The sequence below is a fragment of the Polyodon spathula genome, chromosome 11, assembly GCF_017654505.1.
Source record: "Polyodon spathula isolate WHYD16114869_AA chromosome 11, ASM1765450v1, whole genome shotgun sequence".
Taxonomy (NCBI): Eukaryota; Metazoa; Chordata; class Actinopteri; order Acipenseriformes; family Polyodontidae; genus Polyodon; species Polyodon spathula.
The window spans coordinates 6,854,169-6,879,058 of NC_054544.1; the positions used below are offsets into that span (position 1 = coordinate 6,854,169).

General features: G+C 36.9%; 1 protein-coding gene across 2 annotated transcripts in view; it reads right to left on the reverse strand.

Moving 5' to 3' along the window:
• Nucleotides 1–20,557, reverse strand: part of LOC121322622 (transmembrane protein 163-like) — a 44,634-nt gene extending 24,077 nt beyond the window's left edge. Inside the window, exons 1-3 of one of the 2 annotated variants that reach the window (XM_041262792.1) lie at nucleotides 20,464–20,557; nucleotides 17,691–17,876; nucleotides 13,820–13,939 (exon numbers count right to left, since the gene is read on the reverse strand). In XM_041262792.1, coding sequence (XP_041118726.1) covers nucleotides 13,820–13,939; nucleotides 17,691–17,757 — 187 coding nt within the window. In that variant the 5' untranslated portion in view covers nucleotides 17,758–17,876; nucleotides 20,464–20,557. Of the gene's footprint in view, nucleotides 1–13,819; nucleotides 13,940–17,690; nucleotides 18,313–20,463 lie in introns of those variants that run through there. The other variant, XM_041262790.1, reaches the window with a different exon arrangement.
• Nucleotides 20,558–24,890: the final 4,333 nt, after the last annotated feature.

Consider the following 24,890-nt stretch of genomic DNA (forward strand, 5'->3'; position numbering starts at 1 on the left):
AGACTCCATTTTCCCATTCTGAGGGGCAGAGATACATTTTCTTTGCAAAGCAATCTGGCAACATCAGGCGCTTTTTTAAATTTATTATATAGACAATATAAAATTTAGAGCTGTGGGTTGAAGTCTCACAGCTGCAGTCACCCTTTATCCTTGCATTCCATTTAAAAAAAAATATTACTCTCTCTCCAGTTTTCATCATTCTCCTTTTAAAGTTACATTTTTAAATACGGGATCATAACTGAGGTAAAAGTCGAAACATATTCATCTAATACTTTCAGCTGTGTTGGTCATGTTTTATGGTTTGCGTGCTTCAATGGATGATATAATCAGCCCTACAGCATTGCGAGATCCACTCAACACCAAAAGGTCTAGGCATGTAATGTTATGAACTAGTTTTGGTGATTTCTTTGTATCCAAGCATGCAAGATCGCCCTCGGCACTAGACTTTCTGTATCACTTTTTCGCTGTGATGCTGCATTTAACATTCTACAGCGTGACCTCACTGGTACACTGCTCAACAGTCAACATCCAGACCAAAGAAATGCATATCTACTGTAGTCATTCATCCATAACTTCAGAAATGATAAGGTGGACAGATGAAGGTACGATCTGAAATGTTTTTCTACTAATACCGTGTTCTCACGACACTGACACCATGCTGGCCTGCCATTGTCACTCTTTAAATATCATGACACATGGTTTCCACAACATTTCTTTAATTCCCTGCTGTTTCTCATGAGTTTAGTAATAATTGCCATTTTATGGTGTAGGCATGTGGCATAGTGCCCGCCCCTGTGTGTATTTTGTGTTGTGTGTTAATGTTGGTGTATAGTCATTGGTACACAGGATATAAACGGGTCTGTGTAACACAGGTATTTAAAATGTATATTTGTATTTAGGCACAAGGATTGCACAGCACTTCACGTGCAAGTAAAATGTAATATGTGAGCACGGGGAATTGCACTTTATTAATTCACGTGCAGTTGTGCCGCGACTCCAATTGAATGATTGATTAGCAGTCGAGTCTCGGTACAGCTGCTTAAAAGCAGCATGTTTTCACCCACTCGGGGTTGTGTGTTCGGTGAGTGGAGAACGGGATTGGAGAGGAGAAAATTAAGAATGAGAAAATGAAACAAAGTAATTTATATGACCATTGTTTTCACTCACCTTGTTTGTCTGTTAGTCCACTGTTTGTGTAAGTGTTAGTCCATTTTGTTTGTCTGTTTAATTTGGCTTCACGTGCCGTGTGCTGTTTTTGTTACAACCTTTTTATTTTATGTTCTGTTTATTTATTAAATGCTGAGTGAAACCATTCGCTCAGCTCCACCAAACTCCACCTCTCTTTGTTGTTTATTTCCTGTTTCTGGTCTGACGTCACCCACTCTGGCCGTCTTTGTGACAAGGCATTACATAGTTTTTGTGTAACTTTGTAGGTGTTTTTACTCTACCTTTAAGTACCCAGCAGTACATTGTTTCTCTGTTTTCAGAATCTGTCCAACATTGAGCAGACAGACTCCTCTATCGAGGGCCAGCAGTCCTGGAGAAGTGTTTGACAATTGAATCTCAGTGCTCCCTCTCTCTCTCCCGTTGGCGTGTCCATAGAGAAGGTGTTTATTATGTGCTCTGGCTGGCAAATCAAGTAACACTAGCTCAACTGCTGTCTGCTGGCACTCAATCACACCTCACTTTCTCTGGCTGTACAGGCCCCTGGGATCTGCCAAAACTCAGATAAACTCCACAGCATGGCAAAGGCAACAAAACAAGTAATTGAACAACCAGCATGTTTAGAGACTTCTTCACTTGTAACAGTGAGCATGTTTTCAAACACATCTTCAATTCTCTATTTGCAAACAACCCAGTTACTGTAATTGACCAGTGACATGCTTTGAAGAAAATGCAAATAGAAAAAGGGAAACAGACATAAATACCATATTTTTTTTAATAAATGACAGACAACTGCAAGCTCAGTTAATGTAGCCATGTCTCTTGTTGAGCTTCATAATCAATTAGTATCATCCTGCTTGTAAAGGTCAGAATGAATTGCCAGTAAATTGAATCCATCACATTGATTTCTGATCCCTGAGTTACAGAGTATGCACAGTTGTGAACATGATGTCAAAGCAACAATAAGCTAACATGGCAGATCTGTGCTGCTTACTGTTTTAGTTTTTCTCAATTGTGGAGTCCCTACCCTTATGGTGGCTTTTAAAAAAGACAGAATAACAAAACAAACCAACTGTGATAAATAAAACAAATGTTTTTTGGGGGGCATTTTTTGATTTGCTGCTAGCAATAATAATATTATGTAATACTAATTACAGTTTTTGTATTTCTGTAATTAAACATATAGCACATAATTCAAATGTAATGCTAGGGTTAGGGCTGCCTAATCAACCCCTGTTCTTCGCAACATGACACCCTCTGATTTCTTTATAAGTCCTTTCATCTTAAGCTTCTTCCTTCAAATTGTTATAGTTTAACTTTTCCAGCTGTCTAATCCAGAGAATTGTATATAGCTATGAGCTCCTGTACTGTATGTCTGTCACAAATCTTTTCTAAATTAAACTTACAAACTGAGGAAAAATCTTCTAATGCTATTTCAGCTGTGCTGTCAGGCATGCTACAAGGTGTTAGTAATCTCCTAGCAACGGCTGCCCACTGGGTTCCATTATCGCCATTGCGGCAATGCAGGTCAGACAGCCACAAGGCATCCAAAGGCCTATCCTCAATTAGAATCTCACCACTGTTCTACAGACACCACTGAAAACAAATCCGTCCACAGAGTCTTATCAACAAAGATTGCAGAGGCACAGGAAGGGAATGTTGCAGCTACATATCAGCACTAGGAACTGTTTGTGAATGTGACTCACACTGAACCCGTCATCCTAAAGCCCCATTTTTATGACATTAAATAACCCTAACTATAGTCTTGTTCCCTGAAGTTATATATACTAAAAGTAGAATTACATTTTCCTAAGGCACCCTAGTGTTTGTTTTGTTAATCGTGGACTAAGGTTACAGTTATTTTTCTCCTGGGTAATACGGTACATGTCTTCAAGCTGTATCACACAATGGTAACAGTGGCTCACAAAAGTACCTTTAAATTAATTGAAGTGACAGTGACAGGTGGATTGGTACAATACAATTTACAGAGTGATTTTATATTACATTGAACTAGCATTAAGTTTGGGGTTTACTGTACTCAGACCTGTAGCTAAGGTTTTAAAAAAGTGCATTTGCATCTACTTAGGTATTAATAAGAATGTAACACAAGTCCATTTTCATACACATTGGTATTTAAAAATATAACAATGAACAACATAAAAAGAGACTTGTTTATTGAGGAGATATAAACCCAAGCAACAGTCTCAGAAAATGTGCAGATCCCTGACAAAGTACTTCCATAAACCATTGATAATCAACAGTTAAGATACTAAGATATGTAAAGCACACATAGCTGTAAAGTATGGGCTTGGACTGTTTGTTCCTGGCACTACCTTTAAATATTTGACCATTTCATTTTAACACACTCAAGGGCTCAAATTTATGGCCAATGACTCACATACAAGTCAGGTCCAGCATTTTTATCTGTAAAGTTTTAAATACCACATCTTTTCAGCACTAATGTCCCATTTTCCCCAAAACGTATTAGTCATTTTGGGCTTGACATTGTTTTTAAATATATTGAACGGATAGTATGAGAAAATGCAAATACAATTCTAAACAATAACTGGGCTGTGAAAAAGAGATTATTTCACAATATTATAGTTATTATTACCATGCCGTGTTTTTAGTTCCAAATGTCTGTAAATAACTTTCACTTCAAGTATTCAGAGTGCAAAATAACATAAACTGTAACTTGGGTGAGAGGGACTAACGGATTAGTCTGCTTGTTATAAATGGGTTACGGTCATGCGTAAGCTTAGTTCCAGAGAGTTACACAAGAAGTACGTCACTTTCTGTGCACTTTCTCGAGAGCTGTCCACACTAAGCCATGAAGTATTTAGTACAGTTATAGTTTGTGATGCCATTCCAAATAGCTTCATGAAATCTTGCCTTAAAGCTTAAAAGAGGCTTTCATGGTGTTAAAAAGACCGCTGCAAGCTACTATGGTGTGTCTCTTATTAATAGCAACGCAATTGAATATCGACACTTCACAATAATAATCCATTCCGCTACACTTAGGTGATAAAAACCCAGCAAGAAAAAACTAAATTGCTCGTAAGAGCACAGTAGTTAAGTTATTGTTTTGAGTTCAAATTCTTTTTTTGTTTATCGAACTGTTGAAGCACAAGTAAAGCAGTGGTAAAAGCAGTAAAGCACACAGCAAGCTAGTCATGAGTTCCCCCTTAAAGAACATTTTAAAATGATCAAATTGGGGTTTTGTTTTTGTTTGTTTTTTTGAATGCTTTATTTTTTAAGCTTTGTAGAGAACTGAATACACTTTCTAATTTCATTGCTATCATAATCTGCACTAGAAATTAAAGAATCGGCTGTGCGATTCATGTTTTGAGAAGAAGTTATTATTTTGTTTAAAGAAATACTGGCGAGATTAATTGATGCTGGAACTGTAATGGAAAAATATATTTAAAAAAATACAGTCTCACACGGGAAACAGCAAATTCTAACGTTTCTCAGTCCAAATGTTATTATTAAAATGCTGACGTTCCCAAATGAACAATAAAGATAGAAGATGAGCACAGAGGATCCAGAGATTTGATTCCAGATCCTTAAGAAGCTTTCTCTAAATACTCCTCCACCCCTATACGACAGAATAGGGGAATAACATGCCTATGTTAATCTCAAACCATAATCATAGGTGCATTATTATGAGCACAATACAGTGTTTGGCTTTTCTCGGCAATGGACCCCTTGATCTTCTCCTAATTTATAATTCCTAAAAGAGCTAAACACTCAATCAAAAACAATCGTAGCAGTACAAAAAAGGAACTTCAACAAATTATCTTTGTAATCTTGATGCCCTTCGTCATATAGCTTTGAGCATTTTGATTGAATTATTCATTTTATTGTTTAATTTCTCTTTTTGATCAGTTCATTCCTGGTTTGAACTCATCAATGCAAAATTGCCTTTAATCCTATTTATTCTGCACAGGTGAATTTCAATAAATCTGAAATAAATGCATAAACCCTATTCCTCAGCAACAACTTGCACACAAGTAGGTGTCATTTTAATTGGACACAATTCCACGCTGTTCCTAAAAAGTGAATTAAGCAGTATCTAGGGCTGACATACTACGCATTGAACTTCAAATGAATGCAGATTTATTTGCAGTTTTGGACCAGACAAGCTGACACTGTGCAGGTGTTAATTGGTTCTTGTGTAGATGTTGGTATCTTAAGAATTTATATTTAGTAGAATCATGCCAAGATATGTGCCGCTATCCTCACCACTTCTGAAGGTATTGCTAATTCTCATCTTATTCTACAGACTAAATAATTGTGCATTTGTAAAGTTGGGCTCTCCATTTAGAAGGCAATGCAGAATGTACAAAAACAAATGTCAACAGAGCAAACAAATAAAATCCTCAACAAATGTAGTGGCAGCTACAGTATAGTTTTGTGTGTTGTTTCAATTTTTAGTGAATCACTAATTGTAATAAACCAGGTGTGTATTTCTTTGAATTTGACAACTCTCCTGGGAATACATATCTATTATGGTGCCCCTATCCTGTGGTAAGACTGTTCCAAGTTTGTGATTGGTTGGCCAATGTGACTCTTGTAGGGAAAACTTTAACTTTGAGAATGCATATATTACCAGAAAGGTGTCTCAGAAGTGCTAATATTTCTAATGACAAAGTCTAAGAAGTGACAATCGCGATGTGCAAAATGATCTGCACCCCAGAGTATAATTTAAAATGCACTATTCATTATGTTTGAATTGGTCTCTTGACTGCAGTAAAAATTAAGTTAAGAAGTCTTCCAATGACAGATACTGATGTCTGGCAAAGATTTCTATCTTAGGAACAGATTAAAAATATATGTCTTCTTCCCCCTTTACAGTACCCAAACCAACCTGCCAATGGAATGACGGGTCTATGACAGGCTACAGACAAAGACGGATTGTGGCAATATTGTTTTATCGCCATTAAAATTTTAAACTAGGATTACGTTTTTACCCCCAGACCAAATTCCCAATAAATGTCTATCACACCACGAGTAAAGCTTCTTATATGGCCCACTCATAACAGGGGACTAAATGACATGTAAAAATAGCCATAATTCAATCGAAATTGCCACTGTTACAATTTTCCCTCAAGCCAAAAACAGTACGGTACATGCTAAAACTAACGATAGACCCCCAGCTCACATTTCTGAGTGAAAAGAAAGAATGTTACTGAAAGCAAGTCAGTAACTGGCCTATTCGCTTACTGTAATAGCGGGAGATTTGTTCAAACTGTTTCAGGACTAGAAGAAACAATCCTTCATTTAGATAAAACATCTTCTTTCAGGGCAGACAGGTGACACAAAATGAAAACTGAACCGCCACTTAAAACAACTTTTTATAGAAAGTTTAAAGCAGCCAAGTAGTACTATCTTCCGAGGTACATATTTGTAAAGCACACCAACCTTATTTTAGGACCTTAGGGGTTAATACAACCACTATGGTAAACACACCACAGAAGATGGCACCATTTTGTAGAGCACGGCCAGTGCTCATCCAAGCCTGTGCTTTGCTGTTCTCACAAAAAACATGACCAGGACTGTATCCAGAGTGATTTATTTACACCAGAACTAAAATGTAAACCACAGTTTTATAATATCATCATAATGAAAATAAATGTTATCAGCGAATCATAAATGAGTTTAAAAGTGTGAAAAATGATCTGTTATTAAGAGAACAAACAACTACATTCACCTTACTCTGTTCCGATTATGAACGAGCTGATGAGAAAATCACATGACAAAGAAAACGCAGGTCATGGGGATATGTTGGATGCATTAAATAAGTATTGCTTCCCAGACAAATGGTCAATTACCAAACTGCTCAGAAACTAATAAATAAAACAACAAGTACTAAGGTGACTGTACCAAATGGTGATGTTAGGCCTCTGCATCTGCTTGAAATGCAATGTGTTCAGTTTAGTTAGACAAACTGCCCTGGACACTAGGGATACCTGCATTGTCCTATTAATCATCTGCTAGATGAGAGGCAAGCAAACCAGAGACTGAATCCTTCTGAGCCAGAGCAAGCAATGTATCCCAGAGAGGGACCTGCTGCTGAGACTGCCTCAGGAATGTATGTTTTCCTGGTGCTAAGCTAAAGTGCTATGTCTGTATGTTTCACTCACCTCACAGAACATTACTTGTCTCATCCTTTTCTAATCTTATCCTATGCATTTACAACCTGTTATTTACCCTTCTGGGCTTTGCAGTGTTTACCTGTGCTTTACCATGCTTTTACTGTATGTTACTGAACTCTGCTATGCTTTTACTATAAGAACATTTTCAACAGTCTGCCTTTGAAATTTTGCCATTCTGTGTGGCAGGAACAGGGTTAATGTCTCTGCCAGCAACCACAGGTGTGGCCAATCGCAAGTTAGTGCAGTTTGGTGCTAATTGGGGAGTGGCCACTGCCTAAAAGCAGCCAGAAAGGGTTTAGTTGGAGAGTGAAATTTGCTTCGGTGCATACAGCCTTTTTGGTTTACCTTTATTTTGACCCTTGTGCCATTTTGTTTGTACTTTGTGTTCTTAAGTTTACTTAAAGTGCGCTTAAACTGCAGCCTTCCTTGCATGCACTACCCACAAGAAGCAACTTAGATGCTGTTGGGAGCAGTTACATTTGCAGTTTCTTTATAACCACTAGATAGATTTATAACCACTTGCAGAATAAATGAAAAACAAACTTCACACTGGTGTTAGAAAAAATGGAAGCTTGGCTCATTGTTTTGTTTAGCAAGCGTCAAATAGACCCTAATTGGTATATTTCATATAATGATGGTGGGGGCGTTCCAATTTAAAATGCCATCACAATCCATCCAGTACAAGAGCTGGATTTGTCGGCTACATCAGAGCTGTGATGACTTCTTCTTTCACGTTACTGCTTTCAGTGGGACACGAGAAATGCAGGGAGAATGAAAAATTGAATTATTATCTTCTGTTATGCTCACTGTACCTAATTCAGGAATGATAGGAACGGAACGACTTGCTGTTTACTATCTGTTCAGGGTCCTCGTACTGATCACGTCTGTCTGCATGTCTTTTGGATTGCATTTTATTTTTATAACCCTATAATCTGATGATGTTTGAACCTATAAAATAATGTAGCCTGACATTACAAAGGCCCTCTGAATATATGTGCACTGTTATTTTCCCACTGAGGTTCTGTTGTAAGGACATCTTAAACAAAACTGCTTGTTAAAGATTTTGCCAGGTCCTTTCATAAAAAGGCAAACAGATTATTAATATGGGAGTCGCTGTACTGAACTTAATGCATTGTCACACATGTATTCTCTCTATTGATTTCTTCCAGCATGCCTGCCATTCGAAGTCACAGTTTCCATTAATGTCCCTGGTGGTGCATTGGTATTCCTCCCATGCCCTGAATGATTCAGTCATAAGTCTACTAGTCCTCTAATGATATTGGCTAATGCTGAAGCCTTGGGGCAAGACATGAATCTAGTTGCTTTGGAAGAACCCATATTTTCCAGTTCTGTGCCACAAAATGGAAAAAATTCACAGAGCTGTATTCACAAAACATTAGCATGTCAGTAAATGAGTAGTCATCTTTTGCTTATAGAATGTCAAATAATAACAACCTGTTTGCAATTTAATACATTTTAAACAAAGGCAGAGGCTTTTATTTAAATGAATACACACAACTAATATACTTCAGGTTAGCAAACCCATGAAAAACATCTAAGAAATTAAATCAAGAGTTTTTGCCTTTATCACAAAAATTTCACCACTGCAGACCACTTGTTTTACAGCAACAATTTCAGTAGCCTCACTCTCAAAACAATGGGAATTGCAGTGCATCTTATTGGAATATTCACAAATCTCACTCTGCTTTATTTCAACTCTCACTCATTCCCATGCGCTGACTTTGGCATCTCTGCATCTGAAGCTATACCTTAGAATTCAATTTAAATTGGATACAAAAGAAATGTATTTAAAATGTGCTAACCATGGACACAGTAGCTATAAAACACTAATGTTAGAATTTGTAGTAACACTGAAAAACAAACTTCTTTGACAAACTGTGAACAGGCTGGCTGGTAGTAACGTCAGGCCAGGAAGGAGACAGATAACAATAAATGGGAGTGAATAAATAAATAAATGGAAGGGAATGCACTCCTTCGCAGGTTTATTATAAATCAAAGATTTAAACAAACAAAACAAAAGGCACAATGGCCAAAAGAAACAAACAAACACTGACCTATAACAAGTAACGGGCTGGTGTAGAATCAGCACATATAGCAATTGTTTATTTTATATTTCTATCTCCTCACACTCCCGTTCTTCACACTGAACACCCAACCTCGTGTGTGTGAAGTACTCGCTCTTTTATGCAGCTGTACTGAGACTAGATTGCTAATCAATCATTCAATTCACAGTCTGCATGTGAACTAACTGTGTTCCTTGTGCTCCCATCCTAACACCCACTTTAGTCTGCACGTGGAGTGATTGTGCAATCCCCGTGCCTAAAAACAAATACACATTTTAAATCACCTGTGCTACATAACCCACACTTTGTGCAATACCACATACATATAAACATACAAAATACAACATAAAACACCAAATACGCACGTGGGTGCGGCACCCCACCACACAAATAGCCGAAAGTCTCTTTTGTCAAAGAATAAGTGCCTTTTAAAATGAGTGCACATTTTGTAACCACTCATGTTATGGATCTACCAGGAAGATTATAATACACACTTCCATGCATTCACAGTGGCAACGGTACACTTAATGTTCAACACGAGCCATAAAAATGTTTTTGTTTTACACAGAGAGGATTTCAAATGGGCAATATGGGCAAATTCCAGACTCCAAGAGTTCTATTTATAAAAATGTAATAATCATACTAAGTGCTTGAGGCAAAGCCAGTCTGGAGAATAATTAAAAACTGGAAACTGTGTTTGAGTCTCGAGATGGCTGTGCCCTGCTGCAGCCCCAGCTCTCTAGAGAGCCTGTACTGCTAAGAAACATGCAGTAAAACAACGTGAGGCCAGTTGCCTTGTCTTAATTGGTGCTACAAATTAAATCATGTTACCCAGTTTTAAAGTCATTAGCTAGCTCGACGATTTGTTGAAAAAGTGCTCATTTTGGCCAGAGTTGCACGGTATAAGATCTCCAGTAGAATCAGAGCGACTGGTCTTCAGAAGTCTCCTATAATGAACAATGTATCCTGGAAAATGACAGCAGTAGGCCCCTTGGGTATGAGGCACATAAAAGGTACCACAAATAACAGCAGATCTCATTATTTTTTCTCTGGTGGGTCTTATAATGGTTGTGGGTTGTTTCACATGTTATTTAAACCCAACAGCCGTTTCTGAACATCGAAAAATGAGCCGTGTTATTATGTCAGGACTCCTGCTGTTTAATAAACACCTGCCCTCCAATAAAACAAATACTTAAAATGGTAATTCAAACAGTTTATTCAGTTTTTTCTAATAAAAACAATAATAGAAACATAGTGTATTCTCTTTCAGATTAGTTAATAAACTTCAGGTTAACAAAACAAATAGGTGAACATATGTTTATCCTATGTAGTTGTTATAATAATAATAAATATAAATCAATAAACAAACAGTGTCCTTTTGGCAGGGCTAAGGATCAAAGTAAAGGGTATTTCTTGAAAGGGAAGATTCCAAATGCAACATTTCTGTCAACTCAGTCAAGGTTTAGAACTCATCATAAAGTAGGTGGAGTGGTTATTATCAAAACCACAATTATTAATAAATAATGCAGTAATACTTAAAGAAGGATATCATCCCAACAAAGACATTATTGAATTACAGCCTGGCTGGGAAAGAAGTCTGCAAAGGAAAGCAGCCAAAATCCCTCCTCACTGCAGCACATCCTATAGTACTGGCAGGACCTGCGTTCCATATGGTCTTATAAAGAACACTTACAGCATTCGGATCCTGTGATTCCAATGAAAGGTCATTTGGACAGATGTCTGAACAAAACTTCATAAAGCTGCAGTGTCTCTTATAAAAATGTCCCATTGTAAAAGCAGTGCAAAGGGTAAAAAAGCATAGTAAAGCCCAGACATGTGTGGTAAAGCATATTAAATAGCATGGTAAAGTGAGGTAAATACATAGTACACCGTGAAAACCAAAAGAAAAACTGTGCAAGTTTTCTATTATAAACTTTAAGGGATCATACAATCATTTCATCAATTCAAAGTCAAATACGATTCATTGTTATTGGTTTACAACCTCAGAAAATGTAGTATGTACAATAAGGCTACAACCACTTATAAATATTTAACTGATTACTACTATAATATGCATACCTGTAGAACACTACAGTACCCACTTATAAAGTACAATCTGGTATTCAATGTCAGCAAATTATTTGAGAGCATTCCCATTTACAAAGACAACATGGCAAGGCAGCAACACCAGCAAAAGATCGGTTTTACTGTAATTCACCAGGACCAAACCATGTTGCCTAGTTCACTGACGTTTCCCAAAAATAGTTCTTCAGGAACTGCTTAAAACTGGCCTGTCAACAGTTGAGAATGAGGGATAACCAAATTGTGATTTATATATTGTACAACCAGTACCTCACTGTTTAACCATCATGGGGAACCTTGTCTTAAAAATAATTTTGAATCGGTCCCCTAGCTGAAAAGTGAGGACAATGCCATTGACAAACAAGAAAAACTGAACTGCAATAAAAGTTTTGGAAGTATCACAAGGCTTGTTACAATACTGACAGGACTTTTCTTAGTTTAATAAATATTTATGTCTCTTGAATTTCCTGGCGACCCCTTGGGCAATCTGTGTGGATCCCCTGGGGGAGAACCACTTCCATTACTGTCAGGTAAGGCTTTTAAAAAAGAGCACTCAGCAAACACTGTTATAGTGTAGAAATAAGCCACTCTTATTATTATTAGTTATTGATTTACTGTGAGGGCCAGTTCTTCCACTCTTTTAACAAAAGGCTTAATGTGCATTCTCAGAACTATCCCAAAATATATGATGTGTCTGCAAAACTATAAGACATATATCATTAAACAGAAGTTGCTGTAAGGTGGAGCTTTCATTATTCTCATTAGTCTAATAAGTCAGCTTTTTTGTTTTCCAGACTTTAATTTTCATTTAGAACCCCCTATAAAATGTAGACTGTTAAAATGTGTAATTTGAGGCTACTTACTCTGAACCTCTCATCTCACATCCATGCTGGAATTGACACACATGTGCAAAATAGAAAACATTGCAAAGGCACATTCCTAATATATGCATCAAAAGCACTGTATGTATCATATACGGTGCATATGTTACAGGTTATTCAAGCCATACAAATATACACTGCGTATCCTTGTGTGACCTGTGTATGCAGGGGAAGAATACTGCAGTGAAAGGGCTAGCCCGTTTTTTACTGCACTGCCAGCCACTACTGGTAAACCACACAGCTGATAAATGCCATCCCGTGTAAGGGGAATGCTAAAGCCTATTTGATATTTGCATGTTAAAGTTTGCTCAAAGTCCTCAAAGGGTTAAGTTTCATGTTGCAAGCATTTGTAACAAGTTAACCAATGCCTCATTTAGGCTAAACATTTAAGCGAGGGTTTTCTTTAATATCAGCTCAAGATTTCTCTCCATCTTTAAATTGCTCCCTTTACATAAAAACCTTGAATACAGCTTTAATAGTTCTACACATGGTGAGGTCTATGTGCTCATTCTGACAGCCAGGCTTTAGTGCAGTGAGCCATGGTTACAGGGGTCTTTCCAGATCCCAATTAAAAAGGTCTGTGGATTTGAAGAGAACACATGGAGATCATAGGATATCTCTTGTGCTTTCCTTATCCCTGTCATGAGGGGGTTCTGTGGTATTCTTGAGCAATGTTTCTTAAACCCCTCTTCTGTTGCCAGAGTAGCAGCTCCAGCAGGCTTCTATACTGCACCAGTCTCATATTCCCTGTCCTGACCTTCAGGTCTTCGCTGACAGTAATTGTTCTGTTTCACTAATTCATGAAACAGTCGAGCCCCATGCCTCTTGAGGCAGCGTAAAAAAATCATTACAAGATAAAGAAAACACTCCTCTCTAAGGAGGGAGCATCTCAGATGAACGGTTAAACTAAAAAGCAACTAGGATTAGAAAATAAGAACGATTCTCTAGAACATTGCAAATCTTTAAGAGAATAAGTGTAGAATGGATTCTACGAATATATATATATATATATATATATATATATATATATATATATATATATATATATATATATATATATATACACCCCTGTGCCCGAGGGCTTAGTGGCATGCCTGCAGGTAAAATGACAGCAGTATTGCGTGCTTACATGGAAACAGACATAAAAGGGTCATCCTTGGATCCTTGGATCAAGGAGAGGAAGCTCTCATTGCTACTGCTTGGCTTCAGTCTCCAGTGCAGCACAAAGCAATCTTCATAATCATCACCTGTAGCATCTCCAACCAAAGTACACCATTTTTAAGTTTCTCAGATTTAACACAATTTTAAAAACTGTAATAATATCAAGAAGCTTTTAAAACTGTCAGGGGTTGCCTTTTTGATCTTGGGTCAATAGTTCTACTACCATACATTTTTTGGATTGAATGTCGTATTAGAAAACGATGTACCCTTTTAAAAACAATATACTCACTGAAGGCAGCCACGGCCAGGGCTATTGTGACAAGGATGGAGGCCCAGGATACCCACAATGCCTTCTTCCGGTAGCTCTGGGCTTCATGTGGCTTCAGCCGCGTGCTGCTTTCAAGCAAACCTGCCCAGAGCAATAAACCTGAAAGTAATTACTGCAGCCCATCACTCCACAGTGTGCATAACTAGAATGTAACATAGCCGATTAGCTTCCCCCTCTCAGTAAAGCAACGTTAACATTAACTACAATGGTTGGCTGTAGCCATTCGGCAGTATCTCATGAAGTTTTAAATTTGCTTCCAAATAATAAACTGAAATCAAGACAACAATGCCCTTTCTTGTTTCCTATTTAATAATTGCTTCTCATAGTAATATATGGTAATAGATACTTTACATTCATAAACATGTCTACATGTCTATCAAATGGCTTATTATATGCACAAGCTTGCAGCGCTCGCACACACACAAACACACACATATAATATGGATGTTTAATGTTTGTTTGAATGAAAATTAGTATACACCTTCATAATGGCAGGGGAATGACACACAGTTGTAGAATGTTTATCATTTGCTGCTATACGTTGGTGCGATTGGACGGATTTGCTTGTGTTGAGTATATTTCCTTTTCCAAGTAACCTTCGAGGAATAACTTAATGGTCTTTAGTGTTTTAGAAATTATGGATCAATAGAATTCATTTCACAAGCTTATCGCGATTAATTATCATAAATAAATGAAAGCTAATTTCAATCAAAAACAAGCACTTTTGATTATTTTTGTTTCTTTCAAACTGTTTGATTATTTTACCTCTTTCAGGACTTTCTTAAGAACTAAACAAATCTTCCAATATCCCATGGTGAAATATACTGTAATAAAATGATAGCCTTATTAGAAATTATAAAAATAAAACTATAAATAATTTGAATTTATTGTAAAGCCTTGATTATCATTCTTTTCATAAATTCTTATAAGAATGGCATAAAGGTGAATTATAATGGCTCTAACTGTGCTAAATGTGGGGCTTAATACAGCAAAACAGCAGGATTTTAATTCAAGGGAAGTAAGGAAATATCCTCAGATTGCCTTTGACTTTGTCGAATAATAAATAGCAGGCATGAATGTACAGATGATGCCAGCGTAGATTCATCTCCTGTAGAAGGAAAATGCATCCTTATTTGGATATACAACATTAGTGAAGCCTTACTTACTAGTTTGTCTTGACAAGGCTTGTTAACAAAGATATATATGCACATGCAAGCCCATCAAGTCCCTGAAGACTTGTCTATGTGTATCTCTCAGCAATGAATAACTAGGTAATAATGCAGGTGTGCAGTATGCCTTTCATTTCTGCATTACTAGAGAACCCAACATAAAAACAGTTATAGTGGTCCCAATGTTTCCAACTGTACTGAGACTACACAAAGTGAAGGTAATCCCATTGTGAAGAAGTGATCCTGACATCCCTCCCGCTCCCTTCCTTTCTACGGAGCATCCTGGCATCTGGTGGAGCTCTATGATAGTTATGGTAGGAGCCAAGTACGAGTCATATGTGGTTTGCCCATCCTCAGGTTGATCCATAAAGTTTTGTACAAATTTAAGATGGTTTACTTTAGTTTACAATCCCATTAGATTAAAACAAAAATGTGAGGAAAACAGTATTATAGAACTAGATATAAACAGCTCGGTGTGGGTAGCAACAGTTTACATCACATTCATATATTTTAATATTGTTTTTTCTCCTCAAAGAACAAAAATGGGTCCCTGTGAATTTTAGGTTTCTCATGAAACACTGCTAATATTCAGCAAACACATTTTTAGCAACCAGATCTGCAAACAGATGGATGTCAGAAATTTTGATGTAACAATATACGCCATCAAAGAGATGCCTCTTCATATCCCTCACATTCACGTTCAAAATTCACTTGAATATTCCATTTATTCTGCAGACAGGTTGAGCACCTTGCCCTGCCTTTGATGGGAAGTGGAACTGGCTATAGAAAGCTCCCATTACAGGAAGGATCTGTCCTTGATATATCTTCCTCTCGTGTACCTTGTTAAGTGCTTCTCAATTCAATTGTTCTTAGCCTTTAACATGTTAGCATTGTTTTCACCGTACTGGTGCCAAAGTTTTCTGAGACTGTTCAGATTCAGGGACATATATTTAAAATGAAAAACAGGGTTAAAACTTAAAAATATATTAAATATAAAACTGCAGAAAAAAGACAACAGATAAAAGCACAAACGACTTTGTTAACACTTTTTAAAGGCATATTCCAGAAATAATTACATGAATTATCATGGTTCATTCAATATACTGCATGTACTTTAAGCCTCTTATAAACATGTTGCATTTGTCTCCTCTGATGGATTATGAGCATCAAAAATGTACTCAAAGCCTCCACTAGTGTTTTCTACTATTATAACAACCCTGACTTGCATAAAGAAGAAACGACATTGAGTGAAATAGCTCGCATCACTCGATATTCAAGGTGTGGTATCCGAAGTACAATCAACACGTACAGAGAAACATCATCTGTAATTGACATTCCCAGGACTGGCAGACCCAATAACCTGTCTAACAAGGACGAGCAATACTTGAAGATAATATCCTTAAGGAACAGAATGAAGACAAGCGTTGAATTGACAACAAACCTGTCAGAAGGCACAGGTGACATTGTCCATCAATTCAATAGTACGAAGGTCACTCTTGAAATCAGGACTTAAAGATTGTGTTGCAGTAAAAACGCCTCTGTTAACAAAGGGGAAAAACACTAAAAAGGCTCAAATATGCACAAGAACACTGAAATTGGACTATGGAACAATGTCAGAGGTGCTTTGGACTGTTGATGGATGGACAATGACACCTGTGCCTTCTGACAGCTCATAATGTATCAGAGTAGAAAAATGCAACATGTCTAAGACTTTTGCACAGCAGTGTATGTGTGTGTGTGTGTGTGTATGTGTGTGTGTGTGTGTGTGTGTGTGTGTGTGTGTGTATATATATATATATATATATATACACATACACACAGACACAGTATATATATATATATATATATATATATATATAGATATAATATATATCTAATATATATATAATATATATATATATATATATATATGTGACACACACACACATGCTCATCAATTGCACTGGAACAATTTTTGGTGCTGAAAGCTTTGAACAAAACTGTAGACCTCTGTGTATGATGGTTTCCATGCAAAGCCAATTTGGTGGTTTTTTTTTTTTTTTTTTTTTTTTTTTAAAGCTACCCTGTTACCCTGTATGTACAGAATACAGTACCTTCAATCCACAATAGTTAGGTGTTATAAGAACTTGAATTCAGCACTTATGTCGTTACTTATTATTATTATTATTATTATTATTATTATTATTATTATTATTGCTAAAACATACCCTTAATATGGTTAATAAGATTACTATTTACATTACATATTACAATTAATTTATATAGGCTACCAAACAAATGGTACTTATTATAATGTTCTATTGTATTTGTAGTGAAAATAAAGAAAACAGATTGTGAATTAGTCTTCTTTTCACAGAGCTGCATCTCACCATACTGTAGTGCTCCTTATCAACAAGGGATATTTCAAATGCATAAGCTGATAAGTGATATCATTGGAAAACAGTTCGATTAAACCAGCCTAGTATGTCTACAAGCCTTAAATAATATATTCCACTTGGTCCTAATAATAAATAATGTAAGCCACTTTTCGGGCGCCTAAATAGCATGTCAAACATTGCTACCAATTTAAATCTCAATCACTGCCATTTACGCTAACTTTATAGTTATTTAAATGATATATTTTCTATTTAAAATGTGTATTTACTCTGTTTTAAGTAACATACCTCTGTTTTCAACTTCATCGCTGAATTGGACGCTTTCGCTGATTTTCATCGCTTGGTCCCGGTCCATGGTGAAAGGGTCCCCCCGGCTCTCTCTTTTGGGTGGGTGCTGGTCTGTGGGTGCACACTGGCCGTTTTGCGCTGCGGGGTCCACGACAGTAGAATTCGGAGCCGTGGAGAGATCGGCAGCTGATGAATCAGCCATTATGATGAGTTTAAGTTCAAATAAAATAACTCCAAAAAATGTAGCAGCAAAGCGAGAAGAGTAATCATCCAGCTCGTGGTGGAGCTAGACAGAGAGAATGAACACACACCGCAGAGTAAACAAGCAAAGAGAGCGATCAAAGCAATCTTCACTGCATCAGCATCAGACCGTCGTCTCCAACATACACTTGCTAACTAGAAACGAAGCACTGCAACTGCAGCAGGCAGGCTCTAATTTAAAAAAAAAAAAAAAAAAAAAAAACAGGTTTCCTAAGAAGACCTCTGCATCGGTGCTGCCCGAATTTGTGGACAAAATCCAGCTAGCAAGTCATTGATACTTAGACTTCGGCTGGAATCACTGTGGCAGCTCCGATCCTAAGTGAGTGCGACGCACCAGTGCAAGACAAGGTTTACAAGGCAGCTAGCATGTGGACGACTTATAGTCACGTTCATAAATAATGTATATTAATACACCATTTCACAAGACATACCGGTCCACGTCATGCACTAACTAATACAATGTGCATGACTTAAATAAAGCGATTTCTTGTTATGTTTCCATTGTTTTAAGAGACTCGTTATACGTATCTATTTGCATTCTGTTTAAATCATCTTTGATCTACCTAGCCTTTGCTTTATTTAGCTGCTGTGGGTCTTGTGATACCGATATATAATTGATATACTGTTCGTTTTGCAAGCGTGTTTATTGCATATATAGCCTATTTTAGTTGTCACTGCCGCTCAAATTCTCATTTTACGCGATGGTTCCTGTGCGTTCTATGATTATGTGATTTTTTGGGGGGGCTTTCTGGAACACATATTTTATTTCGTTTCTAAAAAGCACAATTCGTACAGGCTATGAACAACATTATTTGGAGTCCTTTTAATTATGGGGCGCCTGTTGGTTTTAGAATCCCTAGCTACTGAAACCCCAAATGCAACCTTCTGTTTTTCAATTATGATTCTTCAAGAGAATAACTGTTCTAATGAAATAATTGTCTAAGGAACCCTATATATATATATATATATATATATATACAGGCCATTTATTCTGGACGTTTTCTCTGTAAAGAATAAAGGTGGCGGTTCAGCTGGGGGTCATGAAGGGCGTGACCTCTAATTTAAGTGTCTGGTTAGCTACATGGGCCACTGGATGAATTGTAGAAACAGCGTCATGTATCCTATGTTTTTTCTATTTTTGAAGATTTACTACAATGTAATGTAGAATGTAAGAATGCAGGCTTTAACGTTGGACCATAAAACATACAATTTTTATAAAGAATTGGTGAAAACATAATTCCTATATCGCATACATTGCCTGCATTGTAAAAAAAAAAGGTCAATATATTTGTCGTTATAATTGCTATTAAAAAGGGTGCTGCTTTGAACTGTTGTTGTTATGATTTTTTTTACAGTCCTCGTTATGAAAATGATAACATCAAAGTGTGATTGTAAAAGTGCTTGTAATGATATAAGATTGAACCTCCCCACTAACCTATATGCAATTAATCCAATCGTACGTCTAAAGTAAACCTATAACACAATTTTACAGCATAAAACACACCTTTCCAGGATCGTGCATCATCGTTGAACATGTAGTGTCACGTTATTATTATTATTATTATTACTGGGAAGAATGTATTCATAAAGCATTAAAACTAAACCAACACACATGACGCCAGGTCTCTGCTGTTTTATGAATACAGTCTATTATTTCAATTAACAGAGCAATACAAAGAATACGATCAATGATGCTAACTTTTACCAGCATTACAAATGCAAAAAATTTAATAAAGATGAATGTCAGCTATTTAGATGTGCCTTCACTGTCCAGGAAGTAAACACATAAAACTAAATAATCAGTCAGAGCAACTACTTTAAACGTTACTATCACATAAATAACAGCATATTCACCAGTCAACAGGTTTGGAGTTTGCTATTGCTTTAAACCGTATTTCTTATACACAAATTAACCAGTCAGAAGAAGTACTTTTGACTCCATAGACGATGGTCTATAGTGCGTTAAACCCAGCAGTTTTAAGTCAAAGTGCAAAAACGACAAATACTGACACGTTTCACCCATGGGCTAAAGAAACGCTGTCTAAAAATATCATGCCTTATGTTCATAATATTAACCAAGGCGGTTACACCCCTCCCCAGAAGAGCTGTAGCAAAGAAGTGTGATTTTCACACTTCACCTACTCCTGTTACTGGAGCTCGCACCTTATTTCTATTTCCAGTTCCTTTGCTGTAATTTAGTCTTTACATCTGCAGCACTGCCATGCCGGGCTTTTTAAAGAAAGACAGCCGACTGTGTCTTCGAAAGAAATGCATTTGCTCGATTATTTATTTTTTCGTTTATTTTAATATTTATATAAAATATAAATAACATTTCAATGTGTACTGCTCCATCACGGAGAGACAGTTTGAATTAGGTATTCATCAAAACAAACAAACAAAAAAACCTTGAACACAAAATTCCAGTTTTCACAGTTCTGCTAAGGTACTGTAGACCTACACAAATTTACAAGTTTTGTCACCAGTTGTAGTAATCTTTTAATTTATAACTTACATGCTTTCAATTGTTACTATTTAATGCCATTTCTCGAATACTGTTGAGGCGTAAACCTTGTGTTTGGGTACTCACACCTGCATCCTGCCTCCCAATCTCGAGTCCAACGAAGCAATAAACAAGGTATCTTGAGTTAAGCCACTAGAGGGCGCATGAGTCTTACTCTTTGCAGGAAGTTCTAGCACAATGGAAACGTAATACCACTACACAGTAACACTGCACTTGAACATTAGGGCCATTCAGTATTGAATCGTTCATATTGTCAATAACATAAAGTGCATGTATTGTCAACTTTAAAAACAATAATGTAAAAGAGAACTGATGGTTGTGATTGTGTGAAACAGCAGTTATTTACAAGCAACATAGAGTCTGTAGGAGAAGCCTCTGCGGTCTCCCCTGTTTACTCTGGGGACTGTTGCCCTGGGCTTGCCATAGATGAGTTAGCTGTTGCCTAGCACTTAAATAATCTTAATAATGCAATGTTTTAAGTACAGTGCCTGTTTTTGTGAATAGTGTGAACTGTGTTTATATCCAGGATCTGAGGCCACATTGTTGTCATGTCCTGGTCCTTATCATATGGGGTGTCATGTGTAAAAAAAGCTGCTTTTTTTTTTTTTTTCCCCAGATTTAACTTAAATCTTGTATTATTTCCCAGATTTAACTTAAATCTTGCATTTTTCCCCCAGATTTATAAATGTTGTGAAAATAAATGAATATTTTTTTAAATGTGTACATTCAGATATAATTTAAACACACGCATTTAGAAACAGAGAACACCAACTCCTAACAAAAAATTACCATCCAATTACCATAACAAATCCCATGGTACAGTCAGTGGCAAATCGAACAGTACCCTGGGATGCAATATCCTCATAGTACCAAATGACTACCATCTGATGGGATTACTAATTTACTCATTGGACTATAATGTCAAAAAACATATAATGACCTATTACATAACATGGTTCAATGGTATACAAACACAGACAGAAAGACATGAATCATTCCACCAATAAATAAACAATACAAATATGGAAAGGTATTCCCAGCCCTAGGTAGTGATAGGGTGAGCACAATAATAAGATAATACAGAATAAAACCATTTTTTGGGCTCTTTCACTGTATAACATATTAAAATATTTTACATGGTTCATATAAAACTGTTATAATGAGAAACAATGCCCCCCCCCCCCCTCACAACGTTCAGGATTTACCTGTTACAAATACAGTGCATAAAGCCACCTTTCTATTGACCATGACTGCTGTAATGGTCCAGACTTGTAAAGAATCAAAGCCCACAACGGTTTCTTCTCAAAACCAATTTCACTTCTCCAAAAGATCAAGCTAAAAACTGGTTCCTCGCACTTCAGTGATGGTTCATATGGAACACATATAGGAAGTCATACGTGCTCTATTAAAAAAAAAGTAATTACCCATGACCTTTGACCTCTGCTAAGGTTCAAAACCCACAAATTGGCCTATAGCTCCTTAACGGTATCTAACACAGATCAGTGCACTTAAACGTCAGTGTAAGATTACGCTCTGTACACGATATAACTTAAATAGCCCATTAACTAATTATAGGAAACGTAGCGAGCTGTATTAGCAATTATTTGCGATGAATGAACCATGTTTTCTTGGAAGCCTTTATAATTGCTAGCAACTCTAGTTATTATTATTATTATTATTATTATTATTATTATTATTATTATTATTATTATTATTATTACTATTATTCCGCAGAGATATGGCTATTAAGGAAGGGTCCAACTACACCACAACTGCAAAGTAAGTAGATAATATGAAATATATGTTTAGTATTATATTATTATATTTTCCTGGTGTAATGCTGTTTGGGTAGCTACTACTGTCAGGTTCTTTAGTGCTCAGATCTCTTCTGAGAAATGGGTTAGACTCGTGATTTGTTTCCAGCCTCATTGCCTTTTATCTTTAGCAAAGGTGTCAGGGGTGGTGTGCCTCACAATCCTTCTGGAGCAGCTACCTTATGTAACTGTGGAAGTATTACATTCACCACTACTGACACATCCAAACTATATCCCAACCTTACCAGAGCAAGAGCTGCATAGTGCCCAGTAGATATCCTGTTCAGTTTGCACAGCTGCATCTCGTAGGCACATCATTTGTGTCATTCTTCACTAAGAGCTTGTGTTTGTTTTTGTTGAGGGTGAAGCCATCATGATGAAGGATGACAAGGTTTTCCGTAAGATACCTGCTGGGATCCAGAGGTGCACATTCGAGACATGGACAGATCAGGTACAGGGAAACTGCCTGAGTGTCTAGAATATTTCAAATGAGGTCCCTGCGAACAATGAAGGGCACCTGGCTTTCATCAAACCCAACTGGAAGAGTTCTAGATCCGTCTGGGTCTGGGTGTAGTACACTTAATTCCAACTGTGTTCTCAATCACTTAATTGCACTAAAAATGTGCTTAATTAGCGCCTAGAAAGTTGCAGATTTCAAGTTTCTTATAAAATTGTATAATTAACTTGAAATCTCCAGCTGTTTAAAAGCTGACTGATGAAAGAATGTCCAAATACTGGCTGCCCTGGCTGGTAGGGTAGTAAAACTGTACTTGTAATGAATATGAAATTTAGTATCCGATTGCTTCACGGCACCAACTGTCTAAGGACCACACAATATTCCAATGGGACATTTATATAGTCAGATTTAAAAGGCAGTCTGAATGAACCTGTACACATACAGGCTTTTCTTTTGTTATTAAGTAAAAACAAAAACAATGCAATGTTGTTCCCTTGTGATGCTCTCTAAGAGATTTGCTTAGTTCCTACTTTTAGCAAAATATTGGATATGCTGAATAAATGGTTACATCATTATCAATGTCAAGCAGCAGGTTGATAAAAGAAAAACAAGTACCCACTGTTATATTTTATGATGCTGTTCAGTTAAAGTATCTATGACAACAGTCTTTGTCTTATTTTCTCTCATTTAGGAATGTCTGCAGAAACCACAACAGCCATGTGCTCAATGATCTCCGGGGCAGTGTTGGAAAAATTTCCCAAGCTTAAAGTGTGTTTTGCACATGGAGGTAGGATACTTCTAGAACGAGGTTGTATACAAATATATAATATATACATGTACATCTCAAATACAAACAACACCCCTCTGAAAACATTTTCACATACGGAAGTCCACTGGTATCATCTTCTTTGAACATGATGCTGCCGTGTGCATTCGTCAGCAGTTAGAGGACAACATGTGAAAAAGACTTTACCTTTACCGTAGCCTGCATTGTCCATAACACAGTATACACGTGGGTATTGTGGGTACAGAAAACCAGCATTGTTGCAGTAGGGAGTGTGATCGGGATACCCTGCGATCCCTAGAAGAGATAAGAGTTTTTTTCTTTTTCAGATTTCAAGTCCGTCCAGATTTGTGTGCTGTGGATAATAAGACTAGCCCCCAGAAATAACTTGGCTCTTTTTACACTGACTCCCTTGTACATGATCCACACGCTTTGATGCTCCTTGTGGATGCGATAGGGGAGGCAAGATGTTACATTTGTTGCAAAGAATAACTAAAATGCCCAATTTATGGGAACATAAAATGTCCATACATTAATCCTAATAATACTAAGACAACACATGCACACATCAAAAACAATATACTGGTATAATGGCTTTAATATGTTAAGACACTGTCTAAAATAATGATCCTTTTGTTCTGTGGCTTTAGGGTAATGTGCTGTTGGGGTCGGACTACCCATTTCCACTCGGTGACCAGGAGCCAGGCTCACTGATAGACTCGATGAAAGAATTTGACAGTCCTCTTAAGGTACCCCATATCAAAAACATATTCAAGATCGTACAAAAATAAATAAGATGTTACTATCATGCTAATGATTCTCTACCACACACGACAGGATGTTGAAAAGATGCCTATCCTCGTTGCAAAAGTCAACATTTTAAAACTAGTTTAAACGTTTATTTCATCTCACCATTTCAAGAAGGCTCTATGATAAATATTTCGCCACAGTGCAGTTTTTGTGCAGGATTCTGGTTGAAATAAGTAATTGTTCTGTGTTGTAATGACTTACTTGATTGCTATTATCATAATCATTTCCACAATTTCTAATAACAAATCAAGGGGGGGAATCCAGCGCTCTGGGATTAAATGCATGTTTGTTGAGCCCACTCGAACTGTTTTTTTTGTTTCCATGGTGATGGTCGTTTTATTGTTTTACAGAATAAGATTTTAGCCAGCAATGCTCTGGATTTTTTGGGACTGAACAGAAATCAGTTTGAATGACTGAAGAAACCTGATCTGTTGGTTTAAATAGAACTACATGATGATAAACTCAGTGTTTGACTGACTATAACCCCAGAATTTATTTGTAGGATTATAGTCATGAGAATTTCAGTGATAACAAATTCAGCACAAGACTTGAA